General features: G+C 42.3%; 1 protein-coding gene across 3 annotated transcripts in view; it reads right to left on the reverse strand.

The window, feature by feature from the left end:
• cpne1 (copine I) overlaps positions 1 to 23,794 on the reverse strand; it is a 28,778-nt gene extending 4,984 nt beyond the window's left edge. The window contains exons 1-11 of one of the 3 annotated variants that reach the window (XM_078249170.1): positions 23,688 to 23,794; positions 6,801 to 6,929; positions 6,278 to 6,457; positions 5,253 to 5,327; positions 4,984 to 5,055; positions 2,626 to 2,709; positions 2,344 to 2,433; positions 2,163 to 2,261; positions 1,991 to 2,077; positions 1,094 to 1,153; positions 663 to 796 (exon numbers count right to left, since the gene is read on the reverse strand). In XM_078249170.1, coding sequence (XP_078105296.1) covers positions 663 to 796; positions 1,094 to 1,153; positions 1,991 to 2,077; positions 2,163 to 2,261; positions 2,344 to 2,433; positions 2,626 to 2,709; positions 4,984 to 5,055; positions 5,253 to 5,327; positions 6,278 to 6,457; positions 6,801 to 6,929 — 1,010 coding nt within the window. In that variant the 5' untranslated portion in view covers positions 23,688 to 23,794. Of the gene's footprint in view, positions 1 to 662; positions 797 to 1,093; positions 1,154 to 1,990; positions 2,078 to 2,162; positions 2,262 to 2,343; positions 2,434 to 2,625; positions 2,710 to 4,983; positions 5,056 to 5,252; positions 5,328 to 6,277; positions 6,458 to 6,800; positions 6,930 to 8,662; positions 8,794 to 14,796; positions 18,803 to 23,687 lie in introns of those variants that run through there. The other 2 variants (XM_078249171.1, XM_078249169.1) reach the window with 2 other exon arrangements.
• Positions 23,795 to 25,470: the final 1,676 nt, after the last annotated feature.

Raw genomic sequence — 25,470 nt, forward strand, 5'->3', positions numbered from 1 at the left:
GTAGCCTGTTAGGCACGACGCAAAGCCGAGTGAAGTGAAAATAAATTAGTAAATGGCGGCATGTGATTAATACGATTAAAAAAAAAATTAACGCATTATGCTCGGCCCTTAATCGCATCGCGATTAACGTGTTAATGCTGACAGCCCTAGTAGTAAACTAAGCTACCAGTTACTGACATTAAATGAAGCTTCACTACACCTAAGCTAACGTTAGCCCCCAAAGAAATGTAGCAAGCTAAGCTACGTCAACATGGCAAAAGTAGTTTACTACATCGAAGCAAATTTGTATACATCCAGCAGTTTCGCGCTGAGCTTCAGCTTCACAAAGGCTTGAGGAAATGTAGCTTGTGTGGACACTACCGCACTACTTGATCAATAAAAATGATAAGCTACTGACGCAGTAGTCGGAACAGGTGTCATAATGACAAATGCCGGTTCAACCGGTAAAAGCTTGGACCGGCAAAACCAGAAATCAACCCAACTCTAGTCCAGACAGCCAGCCATTTGGTGATGCTAGATATAGAATTTAGGGGTGAAGGGTTCAGATGTAGGGCGTGGGGTTTAGGGTTATAGGTGTAGGGCCTGTGTCTGCATAGTTTAGGGCTTTCTGTGCGTATTTTCAATGGTGTAGTATTTCAAGTGTAGGTTGAGTGTGTACTGACGTGTCGTAGTCCTGGACCACGTGACCCACAGACCACAGAGCAGACAGGTACTGGTTAGTCCCGTCTTGACTCATGTAGTGGAGAGAGTTGGGTGAGCGAGGATCCCCATTAGAGCCGGTGAAGTCGATCCCCACCTACAACGTTCATACAAAGGTCATTCATTCACTATTGAAATACACTGTTGAGTTAAGTTAATTTAATAAAAACAGATTAAGATCAATTAAAAGATTATGATTAATAACTGTAAGTCTGTATGTATCTCAGTTCACTAGGATCCCGAGACCAATCATCCCATTATCTCAAGAACATTGTCTTTTGTAATCCTTTATATATTTTTTTTCAATCTTGTGAACTTGATTTATTTCAATCTTTAACTTGAATGTGAATAATGAATTAAAATAAAGAATTTAAGATCATTTGTGTTGACATACGGTGAAGTTGATCTGGCTGCCGCCCATCACATAGTCCAGGAAGGTGTACTGAGTCAACATCTACAAACGCACAGAAACACGAGTGTGAATGAAAGAAGCACTCATGTGTTTATTACAAAATACACAATCAATAAAATCACAAAGTAAATCAGAAGAAAATAGACTTGGAAGTATAAAAATACGGTACGGGAAGCAGTTACACACGAAAGCGCAAGCAAAGCCTGAGTAGTTCTACATGCTACGGCGCAAAATGTCGCTGAAAGCTGTGCAGTGTAGACAGTCTGGAAAAGTTTTTTCTACATTTGCAATATCTCTATTTTTAAAAGAGAGTTAAAGTTTCAAAAACTGGTCTTGCTACAATGAAATGGCTACTATGGGAACTAACATCATCACAAATAAATACAATTGGGACCTCAGTATGCAGAAATATTCAAATGCATCATTTTAGAATAGGCAAAAATAACATATGTATTTCACTGCAGACAAACTGCATGGGATTAGCACAATGTGGGTACAGGTATGACTCGTCGGTACCCACAGAACCCTTGGTCATTCAGATATTTTGAGGTGAGAGTTCATAGGACCCCTTTAAAAATGGCCATGCCAGTTTTTCCCTCGAAAAAAGGTTAGCCTAATTTTGGAGCGTAATTTAGCCCTCTTCCCAACAAGCTATCATGTCATGGTTGGTACCAACCTTAGATCGTCTAGTTTCATGTAACAACAATATCTTCTCTTTAGCTTTTTAAGCTCATTAGGGAGCTTGCTACATCCTCTTACAGACAGTAATGTTCAGATCATTCAAATGAAGATCGAAGGAAACTGTTCTCGAACTGACAAGTTCCACTCGACAGCTTTACGATTTACAAAGCAGAGAAGTCTGGGTGATGTGGTCTTTACCTTGCAGCTCTTCACAGAGACGACTCCAGAGTTCTTGTAGCTCTTCTTTTTCTTCTGTTTCTCGGGGTGGATGCAGTCAAACGCCACCTGGAGGACAACACATCAGACGGTTTAATGACCTCTGACCAGCCAACAGAAAGACGTTCAATGTTTTGATGATCAGTGAGCTCACCTGTGCACCTTGTTCCGCTTTCTGCAGCTCAGAGACTTTAGTGGTGAAAGAACCAATCAGATCATGCGATCCATCACTGTCATGATCAGAACAATCCACCTGCAGAGAGGAGTAGATTTCATGTAACTGTTGAAGATTTTATTGGTTGGTATGAGTGAAGGTAGCTTCTGACTGCTGGAACCTTCAGGGGTCTGTCGAGGTCGCTGCAGCAGAACGTCTGTAGAGGAACAGAGAACTTCTTCCAGGAGGGATTCAGATTGTTCTTCACCACCTACACACACACACACACACACACACAATCTTCACCATCATCTTCATTACAATGACATCATCCTGTGTGTCTGCTCTTCGATTTTTGTGTGATGCACATGCATGATTTTAAATTCTGAAAGAGAGTGTGTGTGTGTGTGTGTGTGTGTGTGTGTGTGTGTGTGTGTGTGTGTGTGTGTGTGTGTCTTTGTACCTCTGTTCTGTGGACCAGCTGCCACTTTCCATCGTCTCCTTGTTTAAAAATCTCCAGGAATGGATCAGACTTCCCAAAAGTATCCTGAACATAGAAAAGACAACATGCTGCCATGTCATTCAGTGCGTTTACTATACTTAGGTAACCGCTTAACAGCCTTGTTGCCCCAGTAAGCAGACTTCTTAAACATCATGTAAACGACGAGAAACCTGGTTTCTGTAATAGGGTTAAGGGATTAGAGAAACGTGATTTCAAATGACAAAACTCTGTAAATGGAGGTCTGGCTTTGTTTAACTATGTGTGCACGCATTTACGTTTCAAAGGAAATTCCAGTTAAGTTTAATAAAACATTTGCCCCCGCTAGAACTGTTATTTTTGGAAGTTATGCAACAGCTCATGACGCAGTAACTTCCTATTTATGTAGTTGTTGAGAAGTCTTTAATAGCTAAAACACTGCTTAAGTTTTAATGGTACAATCTGAGTGAATAAGTGAGAACTAACGAAGGCCTTCACACAAACCTAAGCCACATTTAATTAACTCTGGACAATTTCTGAGGAATCGGGTCCAAACACTGTCCGGAGTTGCCCTTGGCGCTGGGTAGAGTATGACACGGTTGGAGTCAGTTCGTAATCTGGTCATAAACCACTAGGTCTCTTGCCGCTCCTTGAATTTGTCTGATGGTTTTTGCATCTCATTGGCCCAATCCCAAAGTCCGGACTCACAGAAATTCGTAAGGGCTTAGGGTTGTCCCAATGTCGAATTTCAAAGGGCGTGAGGGTTTGAGTACACACTTACCGAGCCATTTCCGTGAGTCTGCATCGATGCAGACTTCACTAAAGGGAATTACCCACAGTTATGGGCTATGGAGACCATAGGGAAATCCGGAAATTACAAAGGTAAACAACAGCACGACACACGACCACGGAACACAGACCAACCTGTTGTCCAGCTTGTAAAACAAGAGTTTGAAAAAATTTGGACTCAGGCAGCCGTCTCCTGTGCCTTGGTCGTGTGGAAAGCAACAAACTTAAAATGAAAATTCCCAAACCGGCAAGTGTCAGCAACATCTTTGTTATTAAACGTCGCCATGGTAACGTGATCTCGTGAAGTGCTGTCCCAATCCCATTTATACCTATCTGAGCCCATGTGGCCTCACACACTCACTCACTTAGCACCTGAGATCAATTAAGCCCGTGAGTCTTTAGTCCTTAGTCCTCAGGGCTCACTTTGGGATTGAGCCACTGTCTCCGTCAGTTAGACATTTTCGTTGACGTCTCCATGTAAATCACCCTTCACCATCGGATGTTTGTTTTCTTATAGTTTCGTGCGAGCTGATAGAAACGTCATCAACACGCCCACTCGCTTGCTGTGAATTTTCACACTTTGGGCTCAATCGGAGATTACACTGACTTTGCACTAGGGAGCTGGCAATGTAAACACCATTTGATGTCCGATCCAATTGATTTGGACATTTGCGTTCTCACAGACAGCTCCCCCCGGTAATGTCTAGATAATTCCAGGTTTGCAGTGCAGGTGTGAAAGGTGCCTTAGTAATGGATTTATAAAGAGCTGTTGGAACACAGTCTTAAAGGAACACGCCGACTTATTGGGACTGGGGGATTCATCGTATCACCCCCAGAGTTAGATAAGTCCATACATACCCTTCTCATCTCCGTGTGTCGTAACTCTGTCTGACGCACCCACCGCTAGCCTCGCTTAGAACAGATCCTGGAGGTAACCGGCTCCATCTAGCCTACTGCTCCCAATAAGTGACAAAATAACGCCAACATGTTCCTATTTACATGTTGTGATTTGTATAGTCACAGCGTGTACAAATAATAATAATAAACATACTGGGAACTGAGAAGCCCCGTGGTGAGGAGCAGAGAGTAACAACGGTGCTTTTCAGGTTTTGCGCTAATCACTCCGCCCAAGCAGTGCTTCACCTTCTGAGAATATAGTTCCCAGTATGAACACGGTTAGAAGATGGCTGTGTCTCATGTGACCTTGTTATTTGTACACGCTGATATACAAATCACAACATGTAAATAGGAACATGTTGGCGTTATTTTGTCACTTATTGGGAGCAGTAGGCTAGATGGAGCCGCTTACCTCCAGGATCTGTGCTAAGCGAGGCTAGCGGTGAGTGCGTCAGACAGAGTTACGACACGCACGGAGATGAGAAGAGTATGTATGGACTTATCTAACTCTGGGGGGGAGATACGGTGAATAAGTCCCAGTAAGTCGGCGTGTTCCTTTAAGAGGTGGAAGTGGAGAACAGGAAGACGAGAAAGCTGAAGAGCAAGATAAGAAGGAAAACAATGAAGAAAAGTGGGAAGGTGAGGAGGAAGAGTTACCTTCTTGTCCAAGTTTTGGGCATGAAACTCCAACTCAATGGCTCTGTTGTCCTTTATCTCCTCTGCCGTGATCTACACACACACACACACACACACACACACACAGTCTTTACTTAATAGTCACAATTATCTAAATATTGTTTTGACCATCACACAAGATTCTCCATAAAGGCAATGTAATATAAATATGTAATACAGCTTGATAGTGATAGTCAGTTTATAATATTAGAAAGTTCTCCTTTCAACACACACACACACACAGTACATACAGTGATGCTTCCTTTGCCTGCAGGTTTGCCTTTCTTCAGCTGCAGAGGTCTGGTCAAAGTTTTACTGGAAACTATCTGAAATACACACATAGATTAGTCTATGTATCAGTATTGTAGTGACAGCAGCAATCTCTAAGCACTTTGGATAAAAACACTCTAGAAATGCAGTCTATGTAACTCAGAGACAGTGTTGTGATATCACAGTTTGTCCACCAGAGGGCGGTGTTGACCTGAGGAACATTTGTGCCTGAGTAACTTTGTAACAATTTTGAGGGATCTCAACTAAAAGTGATTTTTAAATTTGACTTTATGAAAAAAAACTGAAAATCAATCGGTTTTACTGCCTCTAACCTGCAGAATAAATTTCCACTGGTTACTGTGGTACAAACAACTTCCTGCATCATGTCAAATTCAAACACTGAGCTGAGAGCAGAGACATTACAGAGGGTCACAACTCCATATGCCACTCCACTTTAAAGACAAAAGGATTAATCTATGAATTGAGAAAATAATCAGCAGATTAATCCATGAGTTGCAACCTGGACATAATGATAAAACCGGTTAATAGAGTCCTAAAATTCTTTTTATTAAAACAAATGAATTATATTACTGACAGGTTGAGAAGGTTTCACTTGTTTACAAAAGAAAATCATCAGCTTGTTTTGAGATTTAACAGTCAAATTCTCGGTGATCCGACCAATTCTTGTTTTAACCAAGACATATTTCTGAAAAACTGAAAACGTGAAAAGGTTGAAGTGTAGACTGAATCAAAGTTAAGACGGTTGTTAGTCAGGTTTAGGATTTCCAAGAAAAAAATGTAGCTAGCTCACTGGAAATGTAATGTCAATCCATTAAATAGCTGTTATGATATCGCCTCCAAACCATTAGAAGTAACAGTAACATACAGTATTACGAAGGTTAATCAAATGAAGCAGCAATACGGCCCAAGGAGTTGACACACTGGAATGAGTCAACGAGTCAATAGGAGAACGTGTATGAGTGGTATAAGTTGGTCTGGTGTGTACCTGTCCCAGTGTTAGCTCCACCCCTCCCAGGAAGTCATCATCGCCGAGATCAGAGCTGGAGTTGTCGATATCGTAGACCCCCAGCTTCAGATTCTGCACCGTCTCAAAGTGATAGTCCAGTCTGAGGCGCTGACTGAAGGACGGACTGGAGGTATTTTTCAAACGCTCAGTACGACCCAGCTGACAGGGACACAGACAGAAAGGGGTGGGGGGGTTTTGTCATGGTTCATGTGTGCAATAAACATTACACTTCGTGAGAAAAATATGATGGCAGAGAATCGTGATATCAATTCTAAGCTAAAAAATTGTGATTCATTATTTTCCCCGAATCGTGCAGGCCTACCACAATAAGTTACACTTATGTGGAATTTGCCTTGGTGAATGGTGCATACAGCATACATGAACAAACAAATCAGAGTCAGCTGGGGGGGAGTTGTTGGTGAGGCTGACCGCACAGTGGAAGTATGGCGTGAGGTTTTGGTCAAAGACAGTAAGACACATGCATCCCGTAGTGTAATCTTACCTCGGTCCAGCGGTCTCCTTCTGAGCTCTGCAGCAGCACACACAAAGGATCAGACTTTGATCCGACATCTTTATCCAACAGGTCAGAGCAGGAAATACTCAGCTCCACTTTAGTGACACAGTCCGCCATCTGGGGGGGGGGGGTGGACAGAGAGAGACCTTCAGATCAGAATTCAATGCAACCGAAAATGAACCAGCAACTATTTTGACAATTCATTAATCGTTTGTCAAGCCAAATGTTTACATATTTGCGTTTATTGAACTCTTCTGTCAGGCAAAACAAGCAATGGGAAGATGTCACCTTTTAGGCTTTAGGGAATTGTGATCAACGTGTCACCATTTTAGAGACCAAACAATTAATCAACAAATAGTACTGATTGTGTGATAATAAAAATAATTGCCAGTTGCAGCCCCCACTTAACACCACCAATAAAACATATATTACCCAAGAACTACAGCTACAGACCCTCACTGCAGTCTCAACTGCTTAACACTGAATCCAGAAAACAGTTTCTTCATGATTTTTCAAACTTTAATCTGCACTAAAACAGTTTATGTCACAGTAACATCACTGCTGCACCACAGAGATAAAAGTCGTGAACAGTTTAAAGTAAGGTACAAATGACGTATGATTTTCTCTGACCATCTGGATTCACAGAGAGTCATGCTAGTTACTTAATTTACTTACTTATCTTGTATTTTTACATGAAATTAACATTCCTTTATAGTGTGTCGCAAGCTCTATTGAGATAACACTATGACTGTTCAATTCTATCTTTTCCACATGCAAAGGAGGCAGACAGTCCTCCAACAGACACTAAATAAACGGACTTAAACCACAGCTGAAGCCTCGGGGATCTTCTTCAACAGCAGTTATAAACTCCGGCTGGACTGTCTATTTGATGTTGTGTTGAATAAACTCTTATATGGATACGTGGTCAGTCTGTCGTTATGTCGAAATGGAAAACAAGTGAAATAATACCAAAATCTGCCAAAAAAGTGATGGAAAATACTCGTGAGATATTTTGGAAGGACTTTATTAAAGTAAAAAGTTTAAGTATTAAGTAAAAAACATCACTCAATGGAAGAAACATGAAGTTAACTTTTACAATTGGTATTTAGGATACTTAAATGTCACATACTGAATAGGTTGATTATTATTGCATTATTGCTGCTAAATATAAAGACAACAAATAAGTCATGATTACCTGAAGTCCCTCTAGCTGATAACGAGTGATGGAAAGTACATGTACTCTAGTACTGTTCTTAAAAGGACAATTCTGAGGTGCTTGTACTGCTTTATACTTTACTCCACTACATTTCAGACTGAATGAGAGTTCTGTTGACTGAGGCAGTAAAACTAGTTTAACAGCACAGTAAATAACTGTGTGTGTGTGTGTGTGTGTGTGTGTGTGTGTGTTCTAAGGAGGAAACTAGTTGAGCAACTGTATTTGCGTTCTCAAACAGTAGACCAATATCTCCCCTCTCTCTCACACACACACACACACACACACACAGTGCGCCTCACTATCTTTGTGGGAACCCGTCATTGACATAATGCATTCCCTAGCCCCTTACCCTAACCTTAACCATCACAACTAAATGCCTAACCTTAACCCATACCCTAACCTTATTCTAATTCTAAAATCAAGTCTTAACCCTCAAACAGCCCTTTAAAGTCACACACACACGGCATTGTGTGACTATAACTTTGTAAATCATCTTATCAGAGCCGTTATATTATATCTTCTTCAGACCAGGAACAAACACCAGGGCGGAGGACAAACTAACGTTACTCACACAGTCCGGAAAAGATAACGACACCTTTTCAGTCAGAGTAAACACACCTGAAAGAGCACTTACCGTTACCTGACCAATCTTTTGGACTTTTTGCAAAGATTAATCAAAAATGGAGCTTGTATTTTAACTGTAACTAATAAGGAGGAAAACAGCTTATGTCCGTTCAGCAGCTTAAGCTAACAGGGAGCGGCACACAGATTTGACGCGCTCTAATTGGACAGGGAGCTCCATAACCACGTCCTGATTTGACAAGACGACTATCAGTCACGCCTCTGGTTCAGTGGTTTCTAGCTCTTTGCAGCAACAACATGAGAAACTTCCGACCCGAATCCTTCAGAGTAAAAGCGGCATCCCAACAAATCGTACTTAATCACCTCGTTGCAAATGCTCCTTTTGACTGTTTGCACACAACATGTTAAAAGAAGACAATTTGAAGACAAACTCTGCAGTTCGCCAACCTTAAATATCAGTATAATGAAATAGTTTTTGAATTAAGTTGCAAGTTGTCACAAAGCCAATATGAAGAGGTCAAAACTCCAGCAACACTTACAAACACCAAATGTATTGTTAATGTTGTTCCTTCTCCATGCAACATGGAAGTAGGTGAAGTTTAACCAGAAATCCCTACTCTGCTTGCAAAAAGCCAATAACACAACACCAAGAAACGAAAGGGTAGGGAAAAGGACATTCTTTAAATTACATTATTAAAGTCCATGGTCCCTCCAGTCCTGTAGAACTGAGATTGTTCTCTCCCATCTAAAAGTCTAAAATGTCTTTGTCTATGCAGGTTTCTGTGATTTTTAGTGCAATAATATTCTTTGTTTAACAGATAAAAGGTAGGTGCAATACAACACATTTTTAATCTTTTGGCCAAAGTAACACTATTGAACATTTTGATACATTTGTATTGAACAATGAGTATTCTGGCAAGTGATCCTTACAGTAATCAAATCAAAGCAGCTTCACAAGGCTGTTTAAGGATAAAGTACAGACGAGCAGCAGAGTTTGAACATTACATTCGTGCATTACCAAATATATTAGTTGTGCATTGTTTAATTTAAAAACTGCTCTCTGACTGGATAATTGACAGCCTCTTAAATGCAGCCTTTACATTTAAAAAATGTAATTTAATATATTCATTATTTAGACAGGACCAATTTTAATCTGTGCTTTCATTAAAGCTACATCGTGCAAGAATTTCTCCCATCTAGCGGTGAAATTGTATATGACAATCAACTGAATATTACTTTCTAGCCCCTCCCATTCTGAGCGCGTTTCACCTCCTACGGTGGCCGAACCCAAAATTAGCTCTGGTCTAGCCACTCTAATTGGTCTTGTTGCTTTGCCTGTCGCTTTAATTCTCTTTTTCGCTTCCCTGGCGAGTAATGTCCCCGTAGCGGGTTCCAGAAGTAAAAATACAATGCAATTTCTCTATTGACAAATTGGAATATAAGCCATAAAAACGTAACAGTCGATGGTAGACTTAAAACCAGCTACGACATGACTAAGCGATTGTATATGCTCATACAGATGCCAAAAGTTCATGGGGCACCTGTATTGACTAGACTCCGAACACCGACTGCCATTTTGTTAGAACCACTTTATTGCCCCTCTTCTTTACATGCAACATAATGCAACAACATGTACAAACAGCGCCTTCTGTAGGTTGGCTGTATAGCCAGTATCAGTACAGCACCAACCTTGCTTTGAGATAAATGTCTTTTATTCGCGATGTCTTGGATAAGTACTCCATTACCCACCATCCTGAACAATCCCACAATCCCACAGTGATGCCTCTGATTGGTGGAACTCATGCTGGTGAGGAGGGGGAGCTGCCTGCACGATCCGTCATGCGCATGCCCAAAATGATAATCCTATTTTACGAGGGTTGACGACACTGCACGAAAGACGATCGGTTCCATGCTTCTGCCATTAGCCTCCACCGGGAAGCTAACGTTAGTTTAGCTAACAGCTAATTTGGCTAACCGCTAGCTGACAGCTTGATTCAGTCTAAAATAATGTTAACTCAAACTAAACACTGGGTAAAGCCGTCTACAGCTGAAGTAACAGCTGTTATATATTTTAACGGTTATTTTCAGGTTTTATTTTGAGGGTCTTTTAAAGTTATTACATGCTGTCTCAGCTAGCCAAATTAGCTCTGATTAAATACCACATTATGTCACTTTTTCTAGAGCTTTCAATCACATCTCAAGATCTTTATCAGCAGATGGAGTTTGCTCAAGATGACAGCAGGTGTTTATGTATATGGTTGTGATGACAATTGACAACAACATCCGCTGAGGAAGACTGTGACATGCGGTTGAAATCTCCTGGTAACAATAGTAGTAATGCTAGTAAGCGGACCTTTAGTCAAGATTTTGGGTTCAAACTACCGTTTTCAAGGTCAGCAATGAACATTCACACTCACTTCAAGACTGGTTAAAAAGTACATTACGTGCTTTTATGTTGAAGGGCAAACACTCAAGCCGGAAGTACTGTTGCTGAAGAGAAAATGCAGTCAGTTTGATAATGAGCTGTACCGAGATGATCAGAGAGCAACCAGAAAAGTCTCAGAAGTATAATTAAGAGCAGTAAGCAGAGGAGGGGCAGAACAAACGGAAAACAGCATAATCCAACCTCTTCACAGAGAACAACACAGTTTCCTTTTATTCACCCTTTGCAGTGGAGCCACCATGGAGTCAGAAAGGGCAGCAGAGCGTCATATGGCAGATGAGAAACAGAACAGGAAAGACCATAACACAGAAAAATACAGTCCTGAGAAAGAAAAGGTCATCATGTACAGAACCTTAGTGTTCTGTTAAACACTGTAAATCACATGCACACAAAAACACACACACACAGTGAGCTCCTGCCTCAGCTGTCTTTGACATCATATCATCCTTATCCTCTACTGATCTACTGCCATGGATAAACTGCTCATACCATGATACAGCTTCAATGAAGAGTTGGAACAAGCTTTTACACAACATACTGTATGTGATACTGTCAGCCAGATTTAAGGGGAATTATAAGGGAAAGCTGGATGCTTCAATTGTTGTAATTTAATGATTTAATTCTATATTTATCATTCAACATTCAAATAAATTATACAATACCATGTCACTTTAATTGTCAAATAATTAAATTCCTTTAGTCCTTAGTTGCAAAGGAGACACAGCAGTTTGCAATTGGAATTGAGTTTATTATCCCAAGGTCTGGACTGAGCTACTGCACCTTCCAGGACCTGCACTAAAGCTATAGTGTAAAGATCACTTTATCTGATCTATTACTTTTTAAACTTTGCTTGGAAAGAAACAGTCAAACCAATAAGAATGTTAAAAAATGACACTCAATGCCACCATCTACAAATCACCATATACTGGTATACATTGTTACAACTCGATTGCCATTTTCTGGCTATTCACTGACTATTGCACTATTAATAGAATGCTGTCGTACATCGCTTACACTGCTGGATACTGTTTCACTTACTCCCTGTGACCACCCCCACCTCACTCCTCAGCACCATGGGTGCTAGGGCTTACAGCGGCACTCCTCTAGGCCCTCCAAAACCCTGCACCCACACATTCGACAGTCTGACACCATAGCAACATTCAAATCCCACCGTTCAGACTGGCCTGCTCACTTTAATGCCCACCCGCTTTGTCAGATTCCCTTTAGCCTCAAAATGTTAGTTTTTTTTTTTAATCTCCCCTACACGTCTGCCCACCTTATGTCTCTTGTTTACTGGTTGTCTGCGCTGGTTTCTTTGTCTCGTCTCACTGTTTTTACCTGTATGAATACTGTTATGCTTTGTAAGGCGACCTGTGTGCCCTAAAAGGAACCCTCAAATTAAACGTATTATTTTTATTATTATTACTTTCACATTGCTTTTTAACCTATTTGTACTTCTGTCATGTGCTTTCTTTTTATCTTTACCTTATTTTATAGTATTGATATGGAGGTTGCAATCTTGATTATGTTGTACAATGACAATACAAATATTATATTCTATACAGTAAACACACAGTCCACCATCTATTATCTAAACACTACCACCTACAGGTTACCATCTAAAGACTACTCTCTTAATGCCCATTTGGTATCAAATGCCACCATCTACAGGCCACAATTTACCATCTACAGGCCACAATCTATTATCTACAGACTACCATATACAGGCCACAACTTACCAAAACTATCTACAGGCCACCATTTACCATCTACAGGCCACCATCTTTTATCTAAATACTACCATCTACAGGCCACTCTCTTTCATCTAAAGACTACCATCTACAGGCCACCACCATGACCTAAATGCTACCATCTATTGTAAACAAGATTTATTCTCCCTCCCTCATTTAAAGGCATATTATGTAACTTTTCCATATTCGGTCCCCCTACAGGTTGTCGCAGCTGTAGTTCCAATGAGACAACCTGTAGGGGGACCGAAGAGGGAAAAGCTACATAGTATGCCTTTAAGGTGAATCCAAGATTGTTTCTGAGGATAGTGTATCAGTCTCTATCATCATTTCTCATGTTTTGATTTGAGCATCTTTGTGTCCGTCACTCACCTGCAAGTCCTGCCTTCTGTTTGTCTATTGATCAGTCGGAAGGGGGGGACCTCAGCAGGTGAATTATGGTCAGTACATCTGTCCCACACCCACCCACACAGACTCACCCTTGCATAAACCAAGTCTGTCATCAGGATTTTTCTTTTATTCCAATACATGTTTTCCTTTTTTCCACACACCAGGTCCACAACACAATCATCTTTACCAAAAACCATTTCTCTAGACAGGGTTTCAGTTCACTTTATTAAAGCCTGTGTATCCTTTTCCTACACACACACACACACACACGAACATTGGTATCATTGTAACCGTTTGGAGGTTAACCACTACCTAATAGCAGACGGTCTCTCTTTAGACAAAAAATACTTCAATTGATGCTTCCTGCTTGTTAAGTGCTCTGCTCTCCTAAACAACATTTGATAGAAAACTTTTTCTGTGATCGAGAGCCTAGGAAAGTGAGAACAATATACAATGTGTATTGTTGTGGGGTGAAATATTACCTATTAACCTTTAATGATACTTTTGGAGATGTTATTTTTAAGTCTGCTATGCATGGTTTAAAACTTTAATATATCTTTAATATCCTTAATTCAGGATAAATTATGTTAACTGTTATGTGTTTTTGCTTTGTTCTCTTTCTTATAGGGCGGGGCGATATGGAGAAAATCAAATATCACGATATTTTTGACTAAATACCTCGATATCGCAATTTTTGATAAATAATCATCAGTAATGTGGATATAATGACTAAGTGGGTAAAGGCAAATAACAGAACAGCTAGAACAGTCTGGTAAGTTCAGAAAATGGTATAACTTTACTGTAATGCAGCCTTTAAAACCAGGAAAAGACAACACTTATGCCATATTACGATATTGAAAATCTAAGACAATATCTAGTCTCATATCACGATATCGATATATTGCCCAGCTCTAGGACATTAAAACCGATATTCTGAGATCACGACAAACCGTTTACATAAACCTGATCATTAAATCCTAACCTCGGAATAAGTGACTTAAAAAGCTTAATATGAGCTTTATTTATCGACGTGGGCACTTTCTTAAAAAACATTTAATTTGATCACTGCTGAGCCCCCTAAAAGGTTACAGTAATCTATATTTACATTCACTTGCAGTACTTTTGCGAACCCTGGAAACTAATCTAGCTGGTTGAAGGCTTGCTACCGCGACACTGACATCTGCTCATAAAATGGCGAAATTGACTAAAAGGGGCGCGCTAACTTCATACTACAGCAGCCACACTGACAAGGATGTTTGTTAATCAGCCTCCTGAGTGCAGGCCTCGGCCGATTACTTCAAAATGGCCTTAACGGCCGTTTAATTGGTCTATCACTACTTATTAGCAAGCTAGCAGCTCTCAGCTGTTGCATGAACCACCTAGAGCATGCTGAATATTGATCATTTTAAGTACTTTATACTGCATTAAAGATGTCAACGAGAAGGTCATCTGTATTCCAAACAAAACCAAACCAGACTTCCATTCAACTTTTACAACATAAAGATTTAAGTCATTAACTCAAATGAACCCATTAACCTGATAGGTTTCCATCATCAGACAGTGAGGAGCATCATCAGACAGTGAAGAGAAGACAGACAGAGCTGATCGCAGGTGACCATCAGGAACGTCCTTTTATTAGCCAGAGCAAGAGAGACTCCACATCATGTATGGTCATTTGTTCACACTGACAATAGAAACAAAAACGAGCTTCAAGGTGAAAACATCCAAAACATTATCAAAAACATACATACAACAAAAAGCTACCCAACTAAAAACGCTACAGACTTCATCTCAGCGCTCCATAGTCCAAACACCTATTGGGCATGTGCTGCAGAAAGGGAGGGGCTGGAGGTGGCAATGTTCAAACACAGCAACATCAGAAAAAATGTGACAGAGCAAAAAGATTCAGTGGCCAAAACTCATTATTTACAAAATAAAAACAAACAAACAATCTGTCCATCCCACATTCTCTACATAGCAACAGAGCAGTGTCGCAACTCAGAATTGTGTCGACGTTTCACCATAGCAGGAGAGCATAAACATCTGATCATGGCAACATAGCTTTTTTTTTTAATCATAATTTTACCATAGCAACAGAGAATGTGAAGACATTATCATAGCAACAGAGATCCAACACTTCACTGTGGTAGAAAAGCATGTTTTACCATAGCAACAGAGCATGTGAAGATGTTAACCGTAGCAACAGAGCATAAACATTTTATCATAGCAACATACTGTGGCTTTTCATCATCATTTTACAACAGCAACAGAGCATATTAAGATATTACCATAGAAACAGAGCATGTACAATGTTAACCACAGCCGCACAGCATATTTAAGCGCATATAGCAAAAATGTTTGTCAAACTCATTATTATCATGATGTTGCCATTACAACAAAACAGGTGACTATGTTCAGTGTGTCAACTCTGGACATGATTTGACAAAAAGCTTGCATTGGAAAGAGTAAAAAGTCAACATCAACATGATCAGTTTGTGCCAGAGTTGGTGGAGAAGCTGCAGAAAAGAGCAGTCTACCTACTGGACGGGGGGAGGGGGGGGCTTACCTTTTATTATCTATACACGGGGAGGAGGTTCAGTAATGACCAGGCCCACATAGAATATGTGGCCGCAGGATTTAGATGACACCTCAACAGATTTTAAACAAATGAGAAATAAAACTCAGAATTTTAACACATCTCTACCCCTAGCAACAAAAAAATGCATTCTGGATCACTGTTTGGGTCTGGGGCTGGGCAAGGTCTAAACTGGGCTGTAGTTGAGTTTGTGTCCAGAATCAGGTGGGGTTTATGTCGGCTTTGTTTTACCTGGATGGTTGATCCAGGTATGTGTATTGTGTTTTGTATACAGTCTGTCTGTTCTGGGTGGGGCTTTAACCAAGGCTTATCTTGACCTTGCGTGCACCAATAGGTCGGTCATTGAGGTCCATAACAGCGGCAGTGGCCTCCTCGTGGTTCTGGAAGGCCACCATGGCCTCGCCAGTTGGCAGGCCTTTCTCACTGAACTGCAGGCAGACTGAGCCTTGCAGGACCTGGTAGCCATAGAAGAAGTCCATGATCTCGTCCACAGTTACAGTAAACGGCATGTTCTGAAGCTTTACAATTGTCGGGCCAGCAGCGCCGCGTTGATTGTTGGGATTGTTAGATCCTCCAGGGGCCTGCTGGTTACGGAGACTGTCAGCTCCTGGAGTGAACACTTGCTGGCCACCAGCAGCCCCGCCCCCTGGACGCCCTTGATTGTTGTTAGCCCCTCCCCCTCTGCTCTGACCTCCTCCACCTCCTTTTCTGTTGGCATTGTCAAAGGGCACCAATCCTCTCAGCGCATCCTGGCTAAACGGAGGTCCTCCTGCACCTCCGGGTCGAAAGCCTAGCGGCTCCAGGATCGGGCCTCCAGGAAGACCAGCCACTAGTGGAGGAGCAACGCCCAGATTAATGTCCCCCAGCCCTGCTGCCAGAGGAGGGAGAGGAGGAGGGCCTGCCAGCCCATTCCCTGGAGCTGAGAATTGAGTCACAAAGGGGGCACTGTTGAGATTCCCCATTGTGTTTCTAAGAAAGTTAAACTCCTCCCCACTAATCCCTGCAAATGGGTTGATCTGTGGTTGCTGGGAACTGGGCTGGGCTTGCTGGTGTTGGTTCTGATTTTGGTTCTGCTGGTTCTGGTTGCGTTGGCCCCTCTTGTTCTGGGGAGGAGGATTCCTCTCAATTTCCTTCATCTGCTCAAATGTCACCAGGTGGACAAAGGCATCGCGACCATTGAGTTTTTGGCGGTGCAGTCTTTCAGCTTTACGGGCGTCTTCCTCGGTGCGCAGCTGGAAAATAGCCTGTCCTAAACCGTTGCCGTGGCTATCCGTCAGAACCTTTAAGGTGTCCTCGTAAAGCCCCACACCCTCCAGGAAGGCACGGACATCCTTCTTGGAGACATTGTAAGGGATGTTGGTGATGTGAGCACAGTTCCTGGGAACTTTCAAGCCATCCTGGTTCTTGCCGTCACCCTGTACTGCTTCACGTTTGCGAATGGCATCTATCTTTTCAAGCATTCCCTTCTGGCTGATTGGGTGGACCTGGATGAAGCGAGTGCCCATGTACTGCATGTGAGCACCCAGAGCAGTCTTGTAGTCCTGTTCTGTTTTGAATTCAAGAAAGCCCTCTCCTGTGGCTCGCCCATTTGGCCCATAGGCGATGTAGATGCTGTCCTCCAAGATGGCCAAATTGTTAAAGAACTCCTTTATCTGTTTCTTGTCGGCCTCGTAGGGAAGGCCCTTCAGGTAGACACAGAACTCCTGCCGGTGGGGAGATCGCGACCTTCCTCGCTGATCCCTGCCTCCTGCCCCAGCATTACCACGGCGGTGATGTTGGTCCTGTGACTCATTGCTGTTATTTGATTTGCTGATATTGTGAGGAGCGTGGCCCATCATGCCGTCATTGAGGCTGGCCCACTGCCGCTCAGAGCCAGGGCTGATGTCAATGAACCTTTGGCCCATCATGCCACCTCCCCGCTTCACAGCTTCGAAGCTGTCCTGGGGGGAGAAAAACTTGACCATAGCCCTGCCAGTTGGCCGACCCTGCCCGTCCCTCAGCAGGCGAACCCCATCCACCCCCAGACCACGGAAAAACTCCCTGACATCCATCTCTGAGCAGGAGAATGGGAGGTTCTGCAGAAGGACAAACAACTCATCGGGATGGGCCACGCCAACCCCTGCAGCTGCGGCAGCAGCAGCCTTCATATGGGCCTGGAGGCCCAGCGAGGCCAGAGGTGAGAGAGGGTTGAATAGCATGGGGTTGGGGGTTCCAAGAGGGAGGCCGGAACCCATTCCCCCTGGGGGAGGTAGGGAGGGGTTGAAGGGAGGCATAGAGGACATGTGGGCGAGGTGGGACATATGAGGCACGGGAGGACCTTGGGATAGGGGTGAGACAGTAGGTACAGGGGGAAGGGAGGACACTGGAGGAGGAACTGGAATAGTGGGCAGAGTGGGCATGGAAGGCATGCTAGGAAGTGGCGGGATGGGTGGGGGGCCTGCATTGAGCGATGCCAGAGCTGTGGTGATTGTGGGGGCGGAGCTGTAGCTGTTGGGGAAACTGGACACCACACTGGCCACTGCCTTGTTGCTCGGTGGCTCTTGAGATGAGCTTGCTGCCGTCCCTGAGGCTGAGGTGTTACCAAAACCTTGGTTTCCATGGCTACTGCTTCTCCCCCCAGCCCCTGACTGCACTGAGGGTATGGGGGCGGTGCCTGATTGCCGGTTGGCATTTCCTGCTGTAGGTGCAGCCGTCTCTGCAGCGCCCGCCCCAGCCTCAAACCTGCGGCGGCTGAGTTCAATCATGTTCTGCATCTCTGTCTTGCTGCTAAGCAACAGCGACACTTTGGAGCTTTTGATGGACCCGCCTGTTCGCATCATCCCAAGCCGAGCGTCCTCGTCAGTAGCAAAGACAATGAAGGCTTCGCCATGCTCACCCCCCACGATGTGCACTCCCCCGTCAGGGATGGTTAGCCCAGAGAAGAAGTGTCTGATGTCCATGGTTCCGGCCACTATGGGCAAACCCTGCAGCCTGATGACTACCGCCATATTGACTGCTAAACAACAGCCCTACAACCTGGGGAGAAAGCAACACTACCGTCAGATGAAGAGCAGAAAGAGGGAGACCAGTGGTTTCCAGATGTTTCCTCAGGAATGTCAGACATTACTTCGTAGGCCAATAAAAGGCCTAATCAACACTGCTTTCATTTCATTTTCTTCAGAATAACCAATTTTAAAAGTTATGCATTCCCATTTTTGGGTCCTGACATTTGGAAACCAGTGGTATTTGGAAGGGGTTGGGGGTGTAAAATTAGCAGGAAACAGCAAAAAAGCTTAACTGAAACAGTCTCTATACATCTGCAGCTTTTACTAAGTTTTATCAGATCTTTAAAAATTAAGAGATCATGTCAGACTTTTTTTTTAAACTCCAACAGAAGCTTAAGCATTAACATAGCACCACAGTTCATTTTTTGTGTTGTAAAAGAAATCCATGGCAAAGAATAAAGGAATTAAGGAATGGCACCAATGTAAATAGACAATACATATGATATAAAGAACATATGTATATGTGCAAGAAAGACCTTAATTAAAAAAGTTTCCAAAACCCCATTTCCAAAAGGTGAAATCAACCCTTTTGGAACTTAAAGCAAATTATGAAATGTAGCCTATGCACCAACCAACATAGCAACATTTTTGTAAGTACTTACTTGGCAATAAACCTATTCTGATTCTGAATGACGACTTCATAGAATACAATTTCTTTGAAGATTACTGAAGACCTTAAATCTCAATTGAGTTGCTCTCTGTATCAGCCCTCGTACATAACTGAGAACTGTGCAATTTGGCTCTTTAAAGTAACCCTTACAGTAAGGCAGTACAAGGATATTGCTTGTAGTTTTGGCTGAGACGGAAATATTTTGTGCAACAGTAAACCTTCATGAATTTCATGCAACTTGCAATTTACCAATGCAATTAAGATGTGTGTATAGTTTCAACAGACAGGATTTCTGCAGGACACTGAAACCTGGTAAAAAGTCAGCAAAACAAACATTCCTGTTTAAAACATCTCGATGGAATTCAACTTTTCTCAGAACAGACTTACAGTAAGTTTAGGTGTTTTCAGCACTTGTTAGGTGTTAATCAGTGTTAATAACTGACTCTTAGACCTATTTTCCACTGGGTGCATCTGTGCTGCGTTCCGAAGGCGCCGCAGCCCCGTGAGCAACGTGGCCATTCAAGTCAATGCTTGATATTCCACCAACCGCGTCAGGTCCCAGAAGCACGCGTGAAGCTGGTTTCCGCTCAGCTAAAGTTAACGCGCCAGGTCTATTTTTAGAAGAGGGCATCCAGTCAATTTACCAAAAGACACCCCCTATATCGTATGTCTCCTCTACAATACCATGGCCGACGAGAGATTCATCTTGGAGGTTAAAAAACTTGATACCACAGATCCTTTTTATCTGAACAACACCAGAAAAGAAGGCATGGAGTTTAATTGCAGGAGTGCTTGGAGTGGAGGGTAGATACTAGCTTAACACGTGGTTGCTCTTTCAAGTACTTGTAGAGACAATACAATCTGCGAGTCAGGCAGGCAAGGCACTCCGGTTCTGAGATGCTCCCAGTGAAGTATGGCGCGTGACAGCGGACAGAACAGCGGTGCAGCCGGAATGCAGCACAGACGCGTCTGGCGGAAAATCGGGGTGAGTCAGGTTAAACAACGATATGAATATTAAAGCGTTGTGTGGTGTATGATTTAATTTTAGCCTCAGTTCTAAAAAGTTGTCTTTAACCTCAACACGGCACACAAAAATTAAACTCAACAGCCACAAGAGACTTTTAAAACTAGCAGCAGGACAACAAATCTCAGAATCAAACTGAAGGAGCTCTGCTACCTGAGACACACCTCTCCAAAACCCGTAATGACGAAAGCTGGCGGTGCACACCAAATATCAAACTAGACTCAAACTGTCATCAGAACAATTTAAGTAGTAAACTGAGGATAGGACATGCTGAGCTGCAACCAGCCAGCAACACCCTGCAAAACACAAAGTAACAATCCAGCAACAACACACAGGTGAGCAGGACCAATCCTTCCATTTCCTGAATCCTCAAGCAGCACCAAATCAGCAGGCAGCACTTTGGCAACTGGTTGTAGAACACCACCACACAAGCAACATGTCAACCAGCAAATCTGCAATACATTGTCAACAAAACATCATGTTAACTTATCAACCAGAGCAATAAGAGCAACGTCGCCAGTATTTTTAACAAGAGCAATGTCAGGTACATGTAAACCAGAGCAACATTAGCATCAGATCAACCAGAGCAACATTAGCAATATATCAACCAGAGCGACATTAGAATTATGTAATGCATTATGTAAATTAGCAACATCAGCAACTGGCAGCACAGCACCAAAGACAGCAGCTGATCAGAAGAGAAAGCAAACAGAAGTTGGGTGCAAACTGAGTAAAACTGACATGATGTCCAACTGAACAACAGCAGGTGGAGCAACGCTCACTGCTTCCCCAAAGCTCTAAATCCTCAGACACATCTTCAGGTTTCTGTTCTCTAACTAACCTTGATCCAGGACTGGCAGACGTTATGGTTGTGGATGGATATCTCACTAAAACGGACATTTCAGGCACTCTGAAGCTCATGAAATGTGTTAGTTGAAAATACAATTAAAAAAAAATAAATAAAAAACCTGCACTGGGTGTGAGGCTGCTACCTGCAGCCCACCACAGCTTTCAACACGATGCCAGGTATCATCATCATCAATGATTTCAGTGCTCAATCTCAGCACAGACAATTCACACCCACCACCAAATTTCAACCTGGACATCTACTCCTCCTGTTACTCATTGGCGTAGACCTGCTAACGGCCTTTGTGAAACATCAACAGCAGCAAGAGAATAAAACACAGCAGGAGCGAAATCGGCAAACCCTAATAATGTCAGAAACAACCAGAGTATCCAGAGAGAGGCAAAAAGGTTAAACTGCAGTTCTCACTCACATAAGCCAAGAAACAAAATAGAGCTGAAAAGAGGCAACAAAAAAATATAACCTCCACCAAAACAGCCAGAAACCGCAAATTCAGAATTAAAGAGCAAAGCGCTGCCTTGATTTCTCAGTTTAAAGCTGGAATACATAACTGTCCACATGTTGTCATCCACCTCAAAACAAAGCAAAAAGATTGGGATTGAACGAGAAGAGTGGAACGACATCCATGGACTAAATCATTCCAAAAAAAAGATTGAATCCATTTTGAAAGATGAGGGACTCTCCACACATAACCCAACTTGGAGCTCAAATCTCAACAGACAGGACAAGGAGACAGGATCTGGTGTGATGAAACCTGAAGCACACAGCCTTTGGCTGCACCCTATTAAACCTGAACTACAGCTGTGTTCTCCAGACCTTATCAGTTCACCTATTTCAGAATTGACTGATCTCTGGTTCTGCTTGTACAGAACTCCACCGACCTGCACAGGACAAAAACAAACAAATCCAGTACAGATAACTGAACTATGGAAATTCTTCTTCTTTTCCACACAAATTAACCATATGCACTATTATTCACTGACTTAATGTTAGCCCCTTTCAGATATTCATCTTGTTACATAAATGTTCAGGCAAATGTCAGTCTCATGTTTGAAAAAGACTCTGTTGCTTTTATGTACAAGTCATAACGGCAATCTGATGAGGGTGGTCCTGTAACATTTCTCTACCAATAAATAAAATTAATTAATTTAAAAAGAAAGAAATTAGTTTAATAAACCAGAAAACACTGTGAATGAGCCTATTTTAGGTTTTAATAGCAGATTCACATCTGATCAGTCTTCCTTTCCTTGTACGTATTTACACTTTTTTGGCCATTACAGCTGATTCTCATCGTCCTAACAACATTGGCATTTGAAAGTTAGAAAAAGCTGATACATTGGTTGATATTAAATTTCTTTGCATGCCCATAACAAACATTTTTGATAAGGTTCCCTTACATAAGTGCGTTGTCTTTTTACAATTTTAGTCAGGAAATGTACAGGGCAGAACATTTTACAGTTGAAAAACAAACTAGTCACTACTCTCTCTGGTGGACAAACTGTTTGTGTGTACTTCACTTTCTGTCATTTATCGGTTTACATATGCTGATGCTCCATCTGTATTGGTTCTGTCATAATTGAATACAACCACTATGAGCATTTACATAACAGAGACCTTTGTTTGGATGAAAAACGGCCATTTCTTTTGCAGAATCCATGTCTGAAAGGGCTTGAAAATCTGTTAGCTGGTAGTGTGTAACTTACCAGCTAACAGAAACACAATCTGAAACCCAGACTGTCTCCATGACCACTGTCACTCATCTTTACCCTTCTCATATCAAAAGTCACCTGGTGATGGATGAGTGACGCCACGACCAGTGGGCGTGGCCTGTGCTTATGGTCTGCAGTGGGCATTGACGCAGGGAAACCGAGAAAAACTGAGCTACAAACAAAACTGTACAGAGCTAAGACTCGCACATCTCCTCATCAGTTCATACAGTGAGGAAGCTACAACATAAGCGGACCCGTAATGAAAAATACATTAAAACATTAATATTGCGTCGGTTAGCTAGCTAACGGTAGCTAGCAGCTACAGACAAGACATTTAAAACAAACCTGCCTGAACATTTAAAAAAAAAAGCAGTCATTATAATAAGTATCTGACAAAAAACCTCTACAGAAAGATCCTAAAGAGTCATAGCTAACTATCCAATTCCCAAGATAAATACTCAGTGTAACCAAGCTAGTTTAGCTTAGCTATGCTAACACTTCGTTAGCCACCTAGCTGGCTGTGAACCTTGCTTTGTGTGTTGAAGCAGAGCAGCGAGCAAGATGCGCGTTTTAAGCGGCTCCTCTCGTGCTCGGCTCCCGGTGTGTGTGTGTGTGTCACTGAGCGGGCTGCCGCTGCTAGATTCTTACCGAGAAATGTGTCAACAAACACACTGAGGTTTAGTTCATGAACGGAGCGCTCGTCTTCTCCGGTATCTTCTGTGAAAGTTGCTGCTGCACGAAATGTCGGTGCAAACACCGCGATACCAGACGTGGTGACGCGAGATTGCGGCCAGCGTTTCCCTGACGTCAAAGCGACAGCGCCCCCTATAGACTGAAGAGGGCCAACTTTATTAATGAGTGTCAGCAATATAGCACCATCTTATCCAATGACAAACAAAAAAGACATTAACACCTTCAAGGTATTACATAATTATACTATGATGCACATAACACAAATTCTATCACTACAAAATAAATAATTGTAGTCTTTTTAGTTTTTTAAGGTCTTGTCTTCTCTTTTGTTTTGTACTGTCTATGTATCTGTTTATAGTATACCTCTGTTTATGAACTATAATGTGGGCTAATGACACAAGAGTTTCTTCTTTTTCTTTCTGGGGTTTTTGGTGCATAACAATAAACATGAACACTATACAGTATGTCCTTAAGCATGTGGACACCCTGTCCTGTGCACAGAGCCTTGACCTCAGCTCTCAATCCAGCACCTTTAGGATGAACAAGAACTGTGAGCCAGGCATCGCCCAACATCAGTGTTGGACCTCACTACTGTTCCTCTGGATGAATTGGAGCAAATAAGCTAGGTTCCAAAATCTAGTATAAAATGTACAGATGAAGTAACATATATTTTAATTTTGCACTATTTTATGTCTTAGAGTCTTGTTTTTTTCTTTTTAGACATACATATTTGTTTGAGCATTGTTGGAGGGAACCTGAGATCTCTGTGATTGTTATTGTCAGCAACTGCTACTTTGTAATTGTTGTGCATATGGCAATTAATAACTTCAAACTAAACCTTATATTGTAAACACTTGGTGCATAAATTAATTTGTTTACTTGACTGTGACAGGGTACTTACAAACGTTGTGGGGTGTCAATAGGTGCTTTCCGACCGGATAGTACTTGTACTTTTTAGAGGAAAAATACACTTCTAAGCAGTTCTAAGAACTACTCTCCCCCAAAACCTTTTTTTCCGTTTGCATCACTGGCCAAGTGGCCATAGGGACTGGTAGGAGGGGTAAGGGAGTGACGCAAGCACGGCAACGGTCTTTATAGCATCGTCATTAGACCTTAGCGCCACATACAGCAACAACAAATGATGCAAATACTTGTGCACTTTTCCTATATTAAATGCACGTCCATTCTCGTAGTAATTCACGTAATGTTTTGCTCAACACAGCCAGAACAGACCCTGCCTCTGCCTGCTATGCTGTGGACGTGTGTGTGTGTGTGTGTGTGTGTGTGTGTGTGTGTGTGTGTGTGTGTGTGTGTGTGTGTGTGTGTGTGTGTGACGGCCGGCGAGCCGCAGGACACGCTTGTGGAGTTTAACTCCGAAAAGACAGTTAACCACAGGTTCCCGTTAATCTTATGATGGACATGTCTTGTGATATTTAAACAAACGGCGAAATAAAAAAGCCTCTTATTTACGAGAGCGGTCTGAGAGACCTCCAGCTTACAGCGAGGTGTCTGAGCATGACTGGCCGAGCAACGAGCTAGAAGCCGGGGAAGGCGCTTGCTGGCTGTCGCCTCACTAGATGGAGCTTCTGAACAATTCGGCATACATTTTCGCAAGACTGCCTATATTCGAAATCTAAACAGTTAATTTCTCGCCTAAAACGTTGTCAGAAGTGAATTTAATGATGAATAAGATGGTGAAAATTGTTAAAAATGTCCCGTTGTTGCTCTGTCTGCAAGT

The sequence above is a fragment of the Sander vitreus genome, chromosome 4, assembly GCF_031162955.1.
Source record: "Sander vitreus isolate 19-12246 chromosome 4, sanVit1, whole genome shotgun sequence".
NCBI lineage: Eukaryota > Metazoa > Chordata > Actinopteri > Perciformes > Percidae > Sander > Sander vitreus.